This window comes from Nansenia antarctica, assembly GCF_963989245.1.
Source record: "Nansenia antarctica genome assembly, chromosome: 14".
Lineage (NCBI taxonomy): Eukaryota > Metazoa > Chordata > Actinopteri > Argentiniformes > Microstomatidae > Nansenia > Nansenia antarctica.
Genome location: NC_137684.1, coordinates 13,831,991 through 13,845,603, shown reverse-complemented (window position 1 = coordinate 13,845,603; position 13,613 = coordinate 13,831,991). Strand labels below are relative to the sequence as shown.

Sequence of the window (13,613 nt, the reverse complement as noted above, 5' to 3'; positions counted from 1 at the left end):
CTGAGTGTTTCTTGCATTATTTAAATGATGGTCGTCAATTGAGATAGTCCATGTTGCTTCTTGTCCACGTCTTCTCCCTCGCTCCACCCCCCCGGATCTACCCATCTTCAGGTCATTCGTTGTAGCGTGCCAGTTTGAGGCGGGGCACAATGTTCATGGACTGCAGCTCCTGGAAGAGCAGCTTGCATGCGTAGGGGATGCGCAGGGACGACACGTGGCAGGAAGACTTACAGTAGTGACACCTGGAGCAGAGAGAGGAGAGGAGAGACAGAGGAGAGGAGAGACAGAGGAGAGGAGACAGAGGAGAGGAGAGACAGAGGAGAGGAGAGAGAGGAGAGGAGAGACAGAGGAGAGGAGAGACAGAGGAGAGGAGAGAGAGGAGAGGAGAGGAGAGACAGAGGAGAGTGAGCAGGGTTCCTACAAGTTTCAACAAGTCAAATTTAAGACCTTTTTAGACCTTTTTTAGACCTCTTTGAATACAATTTTAGACCTATTCGCGACACCATACGATAGCTTTTTGTCATCCTGCCGTAGCTTCGTTCGCCAATAATTTCTCCCGGGGGCAGCGAATTGGCATTTTTTTGGTTCCCGCTTGATTCATTTCCATGTAAATAGATGTGGTCGGACTGATTTCCTTGCAGGACAAGCTAATCTAATTCTTTAGACCTAGCACCTCGTTTCTTAGACCTAATAACTGAAGCTTGTGACCTTTTTACATCTGAGTGCTGGATTTTTAGCCTTTAAGGCTTTTTAAGACCAGCGCGGGAACCCTGAGTGAGGGACAGGGTTGTGACAGGGGAGTCATATGCCTACTCTTCAAATAGACAAAGCTGGTTAGTGCCAAAAATGAGATACCACACCAGTTGAGCACATTGCTGGCTTGTATCTGAGATCTGCACATAGAAAATGAGGGCTTATTGACACAGACGACTAACTGCCCTGGTGTACGGTGCCATATCAATATCAACATCAACAGAACAAGACAACAGACGGCACCGGGAGTACCAGGAGGACTCTCACCAGCCTGAGTATCCCAGCAGGCCACACTGTCCGCACACGTCCACCTCGAAGGCGTCGCTGGAGATCATGAGGCGCTCCAGGAGCAGCATGCTGGCCCCGTAGCCAATCAGACAGTCCCGCTCCATCTCCCCCAGGCGCAGGCCTCCGTCCCGGGAGCGCCCCTCGGTGGGCTGTCTGGGGTGGAACGGCAGGAGCCACAGACAGGCAGACAAGAGAAGGAGCCACAGACAGGTAGACAAGAGAAGAGCCACAGACAGGTAGACAAGAGAAGGGGGATTGAAGCAACATTATACAACAGTTAGTTCCGACCAAGTAATTTGATTGGACAAGAGGCATTCCATGAGCGCTGATATACAGTATAACAGCACTGGGACTTTTAACTATATGTATCACTCCGCCGCACAGGTGTTCGACTGAATGACCGTTAATTAGACTATGTTTGTGTTCGGGTTACTAGGCAACAGTCCAGTTGAAGTTCAGTTGCAGAACAATTTTTTATTGGTGGAGCCAAAATAAATGATTAAATAAACGAACAAATCATAATCTGTTGTCGCTTACTACTGTTAACTAATAAATGGCGCTGTCGAACTGTTGTATAAAAACACTGGAGGTCGTGCTGTTATACTGAATATCAGCACGGCTGTGATTCGGTCGTAGGTACGAGGCCGCAGGTATAACAGCACGACCTCGAGTGTGATATTGGTTAATTCAGAGCTCCGGGATGACTTCCTGACACAAAGCACAACTCAGGGAGTGACGTCTGGTTCTAAAGCCCTGGGTGGTGATAACACCAGATGTCTCAGAAAGAGAGTATGATGATGAGAGACCGTAGGAGAGAGTATGAGTATGACGAGACGTCCCCCAGCTGGTTCTACCTGGTGAGCACCGCCCTGGGTCCACGGGCGCGAGCATGCATCTTGTCCAGGACCATGTGCTTCAGCTTCTGGTAGTACACCGGCCCGTAGTAGATATAGGCCTCCAGTGGTTCTCTGATGGGGAAAGACAACCTTATCAAACATGGCTTCACAGCTAGAATGCAGCTACAAAAGTGTTTTGCTAATATTGCTCTTCATTAGACTCATGGCTCATGATCTGAAGGCAATAAAACATTGAAATAAGGCTATTAAGGCTATCAAGCTAAGAACAAGGCCAGTTCTTTACCCGGTGATCCCTGAGGTGACGTAGTCCTTGCCCTGGTAGTTGTATCCGAAGCGGATGAGGTCCTCACAGACGTCCTTCACCTTGCTGCCGCCGAATGCCGTGCCGTAGTGGAACTTCCCGTCCAGGACGCCCGCCTTCCCAGCCAGCAGCTCGATCAGCTTCCCCACCTGGCAGAGTTACACACCAGACAACCCACTGCTTCATTCAGGGTTCAAGTTTCAACAAGTCCAATTTAAGACCTTTTTTAGACCTTTTTTTAGACCTCTTTGGATATAGTTCTAGACCTATTCGCGACACCATATGATAGCTTTTTGTCGTCCTCGAGGTGATGAAATCAGGGATTTCACTGTCATGCAGACAAAAAAGGAAGTGAATTGGCATTTTTTTGGTACCAGCCTGATTAATTTCCACGTAAATAGATGTGGTCGGACTGATTTCCTTGCAGGATCTCATTTTAAAGACCTAACACCTCATTTTTAGAAAGAATAACAGACATTTTAGACCTTTTTAGGCCTTATACATTTGAATGGTGGATTTTAGACTTAAAGGCTTTTTAAGACCAGCGCGGGAACCCTGGTTCATAGACTAATAGTGATAATACCAGCTGCTAAAAACCGAGGAACAGACCTCTAGTGTAAAGGTCACTGCTCAAGGCCGTCCTGGCTCAGAGCAGCGGTCGCCACTGAGGTCACAAGCAGGAAGGCCTCCTGACCTCTGACCCCGTCACACAGAAGGGAACACCTACTCTCATTCCACTCTCATGTCAGGGATCATCCTCTCAGGGCAAACATTGCTGGGCCTCGTCCATGACAACCCCAGACAAAGCCAGCCAGGGCTGAGGGAGGACTATCAGTGGACAGCGTAGATGTCGGGGCGGCTGTGTCTCAGGAGGTAGAGTCGCCGTCTAATGATCGCAAGGTTGGCAGATTGGCGGTTCGAGCCCCGGCTGGCCACATGTCAAAGTGTCCTTGGGCAAGACACTGAACCCCAAATTGCTCCCAGTGAGCGGGCCGGCGCCTTGCATGGCAGCTTGCCGCCATTGGTGTGTGAATGTGTGTGTGAATGGGTGAATGAGAGGCCGTTGTAAAGCGCTTTGGATAAAGGCGCTATATTAAGTGAGGTCCATTTACCATTTAGATATGAACTGTATCAAAAGCAATGCATGTGTGACACACTGTACAACTACCTGACAAATCACAGGCCGGGTAGTTTACCATGGTGCTGAGCAGTCAACCTTTATTTTCAATAACGCCAACAGATTTTAAAGAGTCAATCCACATTTCACGTGACTCACATTTTAGGGCCATTTGAAAAACCGCTTTGCTTAATTTTTACATGCTGGTGGCAACTAAATGCCGGCAGTGACTGACTTCCCTTCCCTAACCACAGTTCCCACAGCAACAGATATCTGTTAGTGAACAATAAGTTTGACTGCTTAGCGTTGTCAATAGAAGTGTGTTCTGGAAGCCCATGATAACCCCAGAGAGCTGAGGAGTCTGGGGGAATAAACGCTTTGTCTCAGGAGGGCCAATAGAAACCTGGGAAGAGTGAGAGGGTCGACACCGCGTCTGTCGTGGATCTGGTTCTGGTGGATGTCAGACGGAGCAAAGTGGATGAGAATTATCTACGGCTTTAGGAGTAGAGCTTAAACTACCATCTCTCTTCAAAACAATGTGAAAGGTGATTCATTTCTCCTTCCTGGAAAAACGGTAAAAAGCCACAAGAACAGTTCAGCTATTCAAACGCTGTTTGATGTGGCCTTGTGTACTCAGCTCCCTGGCAGGGCTCTTAGGGTGTGTTCTCACTAGAACATTTGCTTCACTTGGAATCGGAGTTTTGGATAAAATTCGCTTTGCTCTGCGTCGTTTGGAGCTGTGAGAACGCGCATTCGAAGTCGCTCCCGGAGCAAACAACCGACGCATGCTCCGCTTGAAAAGGGTGGTTTCGCTCCGGTTAGAAACGACGCATTCATCACTTCGCTTTTGGTGAGAACGCTGCTCGAGGCAGTCCATAGGAAAACAACAGCGCGTGCGTGTTGATCTGGACAAGAGCGGGACGAACGGGCAGATCTGCCTAGCAAGCCGAGTAATTTGCAGGTGGTGAAAATCTATTTCCCATCATTCCATTCCATCTCTGTTGAATTCCCTCTCAATTTTTCGGACCAATCAACTACCACGTCTTTTGCTTCGATTGCGTATGTTACTTTGTTTACATAAAGGGCTGTGAGAACGCAAATCCGAGAAATAATTTATGCAACAATGTTGCAATCTCATCCACTTGTCTCGATTCGTGAGATTTTCATGTGAGAACATGACCTTACCGTCATTCTGGAGGGGTAGCCGTGGGGGTTCATGATGATGTCGGGGCAGATGCCCGAGTCGCAGAAGGGCATGTCCTCCTGAGGAACGATGAGTCCACACACACCTGCCACAGACCAGAGAGAAGGGCGGTTACAAACAACCATCAGAGCCTAGAACATCACTGATTAAAGGGGCAGTTCTGTAACTGCTACATCAATTGTTTTTTTGTTTTAAATGAATTATATATAGCAGGGCTCTCAAGTCTCACGCATTGGGCGTGAGGCACACGCATTACAACCCGTTCACATGCCACACCTTGTCTCACGCCCAATGCGTGAGACTTGAGAGCCCTGATATAGTCATTGATTCCTGAAGAATGTCACTTATAAATGCCTCATGAGCTTAGCTGTCTTACCCCATCAGAACCCCCAAAATACACAACGCAATTGTAAACGCTATAACTTCAACCATGGTTAAAAGTATCATTTGTGTCATTATGTCATGAAGGTCCAGTTCTTCCACTGCTCTGTCTATGAACATGAGAGCAGTGGCGTTTCTCCAGCCACGTCCCTCAGCTGTTTACCAAACAAATTGAGAGCCTGCTTTGTTGTTGTTGTTTGAATTACAGATTGCCCCTTTAAAGTATCAGACACCATCATGCGTACTGTATCTGCGTCATTGGTCACCCGTCTCCCAAACCAGTAGCAACCCTAGAGTTTCCCTCCAGGGTTCCTACAAGTTTCAACAAGTCAAATTTAGACCTCTGTGAATAGAATTTTAGCCCTATTCGCGACACCATATGATAGCTTTTTGTCATCCTCGAGGTGATGAAAGAATGATGAACCCATTTTTTGGGTTCCAGCTTGATTAATTAATCTGCGTAAATAGATGTGGTCGGACTGATTTCCTTGCAGGATCTCATTTCTAAGACCTAGCACCTCATTTGTAGACCGAATAACTGAAATGTGAGACCTTTTTGGGCCTTATAGGTCGGATTGCTGGATTTTAGACTTTACGGCTTTTTAAGACCAGCGCAGGAACTCTGTCCGTCCCTCAGTGCAGCCGACACCTCCGTGCCGATGTGGACCGGGGAAGGGCCCGCGTTGATTCACATGACGTGGGAGTGGAGGCCCCCGGTAGCTGGGAGTCTTAAGTGTGAGGGCAAATGTTTGCTGAGGGGGCCGGGGCACTCTTCCCTGGCCAGGGCAAACAGATTGTCGTCCCATTTGCAAATGAAAAAAGAGAGAGAGAAGAGAAGCAGCAGGAAGTGGGGAGAGGTGCTTAGCCTGACAGTGAGACCAGGATTACACATCCAGGACGCTCAGGCCACGGCAGAGGAAGTGGAGGGGGATCAACTGGAGAGGAGAAATGGAATCGTAGCACGTGGGAACATTCTGAATGAATGAACTGCTGCTAGCTAGGGTATGGTGCACTGGTTCAAACCATAGGCCTAGAGCTGAGACACTGACTAACATGAGAGAGAGAGAGAGAGAGGGAGAGGGAGAGAGGGAGAGAGAGGGAGAGTGAGGGAGAGAGGGAGAGAGAGAGAGGGAGAGTGAGGGAGAGAGAGAGAGGGAGAGAGAGGGAGAGAGAGAGAAGGAGAGAGAGAGACAGAGGGAGAGAGAGAGAGAGAGAGAGGGAGAGTGTGGGAGAAGGAGAGAGGGAGAGAGAGAGAGAGAGAGGGACAACAGCAGGAAGGAGAGAACTGGAACAGAGAAACACCAAGAAAGGACAAACATGGAGAGCCAAAAAGAGAAAGTGAGAACAAGGGAATAAGCGAAAGTGTGAGAGTGAGAGAGAGAAAAAAGAAGAGGGAAGGCCAGGAGGGAAGAGGAGTGAAGTGAGGAAGGAAAGAGGGAGAGAGCCACTGGGAGAAAATGGACTACAGCCAAGCAGAGAGGCATAAAAAGAGAGAGGGAAAATGGAAGAGAGAGAAAGAGAAGGAGCAGGCAAGAGACAGAAAGAAAAAAAAGAGAGAGAGAGCAAGTGAGAGAGAGAGAGAGGGAGAGAGGGGGGGGAGAGAGAGAGAGAGAGGGAGCAGGCAAGAGACAGAAAAAAAAAAGAGAGCAAGAGAGAGAGAGAGAGAGAGCGAGGCTAGTTCCCATAGCAGACATCCTCTGTGTTGTTTGTTTTGTGTGAAAGTGAATGATAAAAGAGGCATGAAATCGGCAGAGAAAGGCAGGACAACAGCGAGGGTCCAGAGCCCTCCATCACCCCCATACAGCCCCACACTGGCGGCTCAGACAATGGGCCTCCAACACTCCGACCCCCCCCCCCCCCCCACAGGCAAACCCCCGCCACCCCTGCACAGCCAACACAGCTGTGTGTGTGTGTGTTGCTGTGTGTGTGTGTGGGAGTGTGTGTGTGTGTGTGTGGGTCACCGGTAAATAATTAACTTATTCTGCTCTGCTGACCGGAGCTTATGAGACTCGTCATGAGTGGTAGACGTCGGGGTGGGAGGGGGTTTCAGAAGTTTGCCAAACCCACCAGCTCCATCAACTTAGCCCTGTTCTGTACTAGTTGATCTGTTCTAAATCATTATCTACTATAAACTAGATCCAACTTTGCATTCAATGTGAATTAAACTAACTAACTAACTACGGTAACTAAGTAACATTCAACGACAGTAGAATATTAGTATGAGTATAGTATGTAGAATAGTAATAGTATGTCAGCAACAAACCTTTCACAGAATGGGGCTGCAAAGAAAATAACTTCTCTTCAACACCAGATACACCTTTAGTGCCCCCACCTCCCCCCACCCCCCCAAAAAAGCTACAACACTACCTCCAGGCTGGTCCTGTTAAACTCCACCATACAGGCCTCTCTCCATCCAGACCCCCAGCCTTCCCCTTCCCCTGCTAACCCCTCTGCGACCCCTCTCTCTCCTCTCGTATCGGAGACGGAGGACATTGTGCCGTCCCGTGCTGACCGCCCAGCGGCGACCCTGGTAATGGAGTGAGTAAATTATGTGTGGCGCCAGTTAGCTTTCTGATTAAACCATCGTACGGGTCCTCTATAGGGGAGGTTCGGCCACAACAATGGCGGTTGTAAACACTTTTCCCAGGAGCGGCGAGAATACTGCTGGGGTGTAATAAATTTGCATAGTCTGGCACGGGACAAAGGGCCAATTAATTGAAAAGCAGCCCCTCAGAAGATGAGGGAGAGGGGGGGGGGGGGCTGTACTGGACCAACCAGCATAGGGACTTGACTCCACACACACACAAGCTCACATGTTAACACAGGCAGACAGGCAGACAGACACACGCACACAGTCCTGCAAAGGAATCTAAAATCTCTAACGGTTTGACAGAGCTTTGACTCAAATGTGGATCCGACGAGTAAACAGGGGCGGCTGTGTCTCAGGAGGTAGAGCTGCCGTCTAACGATCGCAAGGTTGGCAGATCGGCGGTTCGAGCCCCGGCTGGCCACATGTCGAAGTGTGCTTGGGCAAGACACTGACCCCCAAATTGCTCCCATGTGAGCGGGCCGGCGCCTTGCATGGTAACTTGCATTGGTGTGTGAATGTGTGTGTAAATGGGTGAATGAGAGGCCGTTGTAAAACGCTTTGGATAAAGGCATAGCTATATAAAGTCAGTCCATTTACCAGTGTGCTTTCACCTCTTCTCACTCCATGTTGACACGGGTAGAGGAGTGGGACTCGGGCAGTAGCATGCAGGGGCAGGTCAGACTTGGGCTCGGACAAGCCGACCACTACTCATGAGAGCCCGTTGGCTCTGGCAGGGAGGGTTGTATGTGTGTGTGTGTGGTTGTGTGTGTGTGAGTGGTTGTGTGTGTGTGTGTGTGTATGTGTGTGTGTGTGTGTGTGTGAATGTGTGTGTGTGTGTGTGTGTGTGTGTGTCCGTGTGTGTGTCCAGTGTCCTGTCCAGTCCTGTGTGTGTGTGTGTGTGTGTGTGTGTGTGTGTGTGTGTGTGTGTGTATGTGTCCAGTGTCCTGTCCAGTGTGTGTGTGTGTGTGTGTGTGTGTGTCCAGTGTCCTGTCCAGTGTGTGTGTGTGTGTGTGTGTGTGTGTGTGTGTGTGTGTGTGTGTGTGTGTGTGTGTGTGTGTGTGCGGGGGGGAGCTGCACCTTTCTGTCCGTGTCGACTGCTGAACTTGTCTCCGATCTCCGGCCTCCTGGTCTGCCTCAGCAGGATCTTGATCAGGAAGGCGTCGTCGGCGTTGGAGGAGATCATCACCTTCTCGACGTACGAGTCCGTCGTGCCTTTGTAGCTGCAGAGGGACAGGGGGGGTCAGGGGTCACGTGACAGGATCCCACAGGGCGGGACGGGTGAGAGCAACAGAGCAGGTGGAGTCTGGTAAGATCATACGATCCAAAACCCTTCAGTCCTCTCAGGACTATCCAGCTCTGTGTGGTTTCTTTTCTTGTCTGCAGGGTTCCTACAAGACCTACTTATCTTTTTTAAGACCTTTTTAGACCTTTTTTAGACCTCTTTGGGTAGAATTTTAGAACTACCGTGTGATAGCTTTTTGTCATCTTCGAGGTGATGAAATTAGGGGTTAATTTTAGGTCTACCTTTTAGGTCTACCTTTTTTAGACCTCTTTGGGTAGAATTTTAGAACTACCGTGTGATAGCTTTTTGTCATCTTCGAGGTGATGAAATTAGGGGTTACGCTGCCATACAGACAAAAAAGGAACCTAGCACCTAATTTTTAGACCGAATAACTGCAATTTAAGACCTTTTTAGGCCTTATCAATTTGATTGCTGGATTTTAGACTTTCACGATTTTTAAGACCAGCGCGTGAACCCTGTTTCTGAGTGGGGCAGTCCTACTCATCTTTTTATTGTGATAGAGACAGTAGAGATTTGACAGGAAGGACGGATGAGAGAGAGAGAGAAGGGATGACATGCAGGATATGTCCGCGGCTGGGAATCGAACCGAGAACCCTGCGGTTACGTGGTTGACGCTTAGTTTGTTACGCCACCAAGCGCCCGTGTGTGTGTGTGTGTGTGTGTGTGTGTGTGTGTGTTTTTGATCAGAAAACTAAGTTAAGTGGTATGGCCTAGGGGCAAGGGGTTAGGGTTGTTTGTGGAACAGGCCTATGGGGGAGGAGAGGAGGAGAGGAGGAGAGGAGGCCTCTGGGGGATGAGAGGAGGAGAGGAGGCCTATGGGGGAGGAGAGGAGGAGAGGAGGCCTCTGGGGGAGGAGAGGAGGAGAGGAGGAGAGGAGGAGAGGAGAGGAGGAGAGGAGGGGAGGAGGAGAGGAGGCCTATGGGGGAGGAGAGGAGGAGAGGAGGAGAGGAGGCCTATGGGGGAGGAGAGGAGGAGAGGAGGCCTATGGGGGATGAGAGGAGGAGAGGAGGAGAGGAGGAGAGGAGGCCTATGGGGGATGAGAGGAGGAGAGGAGGCCTATGGGGGATGAGAGGAGGAGAGGAGGAGAGGAGGGGAGGAGGCCTATGGGGGATGAGAGGAGGAGAGGAGGCCTATGGGGGATGAGAGGAGGAGAGGAGGAGAGGAGGCCTCTGGGGGAGGAGAGGAGGAGAGGAGGGGAGGAGGCCTATGGGGGAGGAGAGGAGGAGAGGAGGCCTCTGGGGGATGAGAGGAGGAGAGGAGGAGAGGAGGGGAGGAGGCCTATGGGGGAGGAGAGGAGGAGAGGAGGAGAGGAGGAGAGGAGGAGAGGAGGAGAGGAGGAGAGGAGGCCTCTGGGGGATGAGAGGAGGAGAGGAGGAGAGGAGGGGAGGAGGCCTATGGGGGAGGAGAGGAGGAGAGGAGGAGAGGAGGGGAGGAGGCCTATGGAGGAGGAGAGGAGGAGAGGAGGCCTCTGGGGGATGAGAGGAGGAGAGGAGGAGAGGAGGGGAGGAGGCCTATGGGGGAGGAGAGGAGGAGAGGAGGCCTCTGGGGGATGAGAGGAGGCCTATGGGGGAGGAGAGGAGGAGAGGAGGCCTATGGGGGAGGAGAGGAGGAGAGGAGGGGAGGAGGAGAGGAGGCCTCTGGGGGAGGAGAGGAGGGGAGGAGGAGAGGAGGAGAGGAGGGGAGGAGGAGAGGAGGAGAGGAGGCCTGTGGGGGAGGAGAGGAGAGGAGGAGGAGGAGGAGAGGAGGAGAGGAGGAGGAGGAGGAGGAGGAGGAGAGGAGGAGGAGGAGGAGAGGAGGAGAGGAGGGGAGGAGGAGAGGAGGAGAGGAGGCCTGTGGGGGATGAGAGGAGGAGAGGAGGAGGCAGGCTCACCTGACCGGCACGTCTCTGTACTGGGGCTGTCCTGGCTGGGCGCTGCCCTCCAGTGGCGTCTGAGTGACGGTGGGCATGGACTTGTTCACCAGCACCTGCTTATTCTCCACCTTCTCACCTGACACACACACACACACACTCAGACAGAGAGACACATCCCCCCCAAACCACCCTCAAGACCACCAGGACCAAGCTCCGGACCTGGGGTGATGGGGCCTTTTCAGCCGCAGCCCCGTCCCTTTGGAACGCCCTCCCCAACCACATCAGACAGGCCAACACCCTCCCAACATTTAAACAGGCCCTCAAAACCCACCTCTTCAAGCTCGCCTTCACCAGTTAACCCTCTCCCCCTCCATTACCTTTTGCTACTTTTTATTATTACTACTCGTTCTTTTCAGTTTGTAAAGCATCTTTGAGTGTCTAGAAAAGTGCTGTATAAGTCTAATGTATTATTATTATTATTATCTCCCACAATAATTCCTGAAACCCTCTTTTATAATGAACATACATGGTCTGTGGTCTCTCGCAGCTGAGCAAACTGCCCCTCCCTGAAACACACACACACACACACACACACACACACACACACACACACACACACACACACACACACACACACACACACACACACACTTCACATGCTACATTCATTCCTGAGCTATGTCACCAGATGCAAGTGCCTCTCTGGGATAAGTTTCACCACAGATAAACACACACACACACACACACACACACACACACACACACCTCAATGGACAGGCTGATACATACGTAAGGAATGGAGCAACAGTCATTACAGTGGAAGAGCCTAGCCTAGCCTAGCCAAAAAAGCAGCTAGCACCTCACCTGGGGAGCAGATGCCGTCGGCGTCCAGGATGCAGTGCCTCCAGATGGGCTTGCGTGTGGCGGCGTCCAGCATGGGCCCCATCACCTTGTCGAAGGTCTGGTTGGTGTAGCGCCTCAGCGTACACTTGGCGTTCTTGTAGACGAGGCATCTGCCAAACCCTGGGGCGGGGCGGAGGAGAGGTCAGAGGTCAAGTTCGCAAACGATATCGAGACGGCTACCATCGAGAGAATCCTGATGTGAACCCAGGGTTCCCACACCTTCTGAAACATCAGATTCAAGCACCTTTCAAGACTCAATTCCCTCAAATTCAAGGACCCAACACGGCATAGTTTGAGACGGATCAAGATGGGAATTTATATAATAGGATCTATCCGCTCCGTGAAATATGTGTCAAGTTAAGCAATACAGAGACTTATTTACTAGTTGACGAGCTAAGTAAAACATTTTTGAATATATATTTTTAAAAATGAGAGAGAGAGAGAGAAATTCAAGCACTTTCAATGACCCATGTCTATTTTCCTTTTTGACCCATGTCTATTTTTTTCCCCCTCAAATTTACAAACTTTAAAGGATTTCAAGGACCCGGGGGAACCCTGTGATCCATGTCAATGGAATGGGCAGAGAGACACTTTGTCAATCTTTTTTCTTTCTGAACCCTGGGCTGGGCTGGGCTGCTGACCTCTGTCCAGCGAGGCCTTGTTGAGGACCAGGGCGTCCTCTATGTCGTAGCCACTGTAGCTCATCACCGCCACGGTGGCGTTCTGGCCGGCCGGGAGCTTCTCAAAGTCGATCAGCTCGATGGTCCGGGTCTTCACCATGGGCTTCTGGGGGTACGCCAGCAGGTACATCAGCGTGTCGATACGGTTCCTCTGGTTGTAGCCGATCGTACCTGAGAGAGGAAACATGGCGGAGAAAAAAACGCTTCAGGAAACGCTTCAGGAAACGCTTCAAGAAACGCTTCAGACTTCAAAATCTAGACCTTTATACAACAGTTAGTTCCGACTAAATCATTTGATTGGACAAGAGACATTCCATGAGTTCCGATATACAGTATAACAGCACTGGGACTTTTAACTATATGTATCACTCCGCCGCACAGATGTTCTACTAAATGACCGTTAATTAGACTACGTACATGGTTTGTGTTCAGGTTACTAGGCAACAGTCCATTTGAAGTCCAGTTGCGGAACTATTTTTTGTTTATTTGTATGATTAAATAAACAAACTAATCATAATCTGTTGTCGCTTATTATTAAATTAACTAATACATGGTGCTGTAGAACTGTTGTAGAACTGTTGTATAACAGTATTTTAACTGCATTTAAGCAATATCACACGAGAGGGAGTGCTGTTATACTGAATATCAGCACAGCTGTGATTCGGTCGTAGGTACGAGGCCGCAGGTGTTATTGCTTAAATGCGGGTCACTTCATCACATTTGCTTTCTTTCTACCGTATATGTCAACGGTTAGAGAAAGCTCCTTCAACAACTCACTACACAGTTCATGGTAACAGCTGGAAAAAACGCTAATGAACACCTCGAATTTCCTTCAATTGGCTTACAGCCTATCAAGGGACCACAAATCATTTTGGGTGAATTGTACCAACGAGTATCTGAGTATCTCCTTTGACCAACGGGCTTTGAGTGGACTTTAACCAAAGCAGCAGTATATCAGAGAGTATGGTTAAGTGTTTTTAATCCTCCGTTCCCTCCGGGGCTGGGGAGGGAGGAGCAGCACGGTGGAGTGGAGGGGAGCAGGAGCAGGAGCAGGTTACGGCATAATGGCCCGGCCTCCCCGGAGGGCCTTGACATTTGTCAGATGCTATTACTTAACAATCAGGCTACAAGCACAGAGCCTGTGATAATAGGCCCGGGGCTACACAAGCAGATTTGCACATGTATAGGGGGGCTGTCCACACAAAACAGACAAGGCTAGGGGGATATTGGGCCAAATATAGTTCCAGTCTCAGTATTTTTGTAAGGATGGGGCGGGGGGTGGGTGGGAAGGAGGGGGATGGGGGATTGACAGGGGCTCCTGCGAATGTTAGCGGTGTCGTTTGGAGAAGTTTTAGTTACCAGGGAGCTTTCGGGGTGCGCACTC

The 13,613-nt window shown here is 50.1% G+C and overlaps 1 protein-coding gene across 1 annotated transcript in view; it reads right to left on the bottom strand.

Moving 5' to 3' along the window:
• Positions 1-112: 112 nt before the first annotated feature.
• The window catches only part of polr3b (polymerase (RNA) III (DNA directed) polypeptide B), a gene marked incomplete at its 3' end in the record, with an annotated part of 35,066 nt that continues 21,565 nt past the window's right edge, over positions 113-13,613 (bottom strand). Inside the window, exons 20-28 of the mRNA XM_080545189.1 lie at positions 12,191-12,400; positions 11,511-11,669; positions 10,665-10,782; positions 8,569-8,711; positions 4,502-4,605; positions 2,182-2,348; positions 1,896-2,009; positions 1,021-1,194; positions 113-242 (exon numbers count right to left, since the gene is read on the bottom strand). Coding sequence (XP_080401315.1) covers positions 113-242; positions 1,021-1,194; positions 1,896-2,009; positions 2,182-2,348; positions 4,502-4,605; positions 8,569-8,711; positions 10,665-10,782; positions 11,511-11,669; positions 12,191-12,400 — 1,319 coding nt within the window. The remainder of the gene's footprint in view (positions 243-1,020; positions 1,195-1,895; positions 2,010-2,181; positions 2,349-4,501; positions 4,606-8,568; positions 8,712-10,664; positions 10,783-11,510; positions 11,670-12,190; positions 12,401-13,613) is intronic.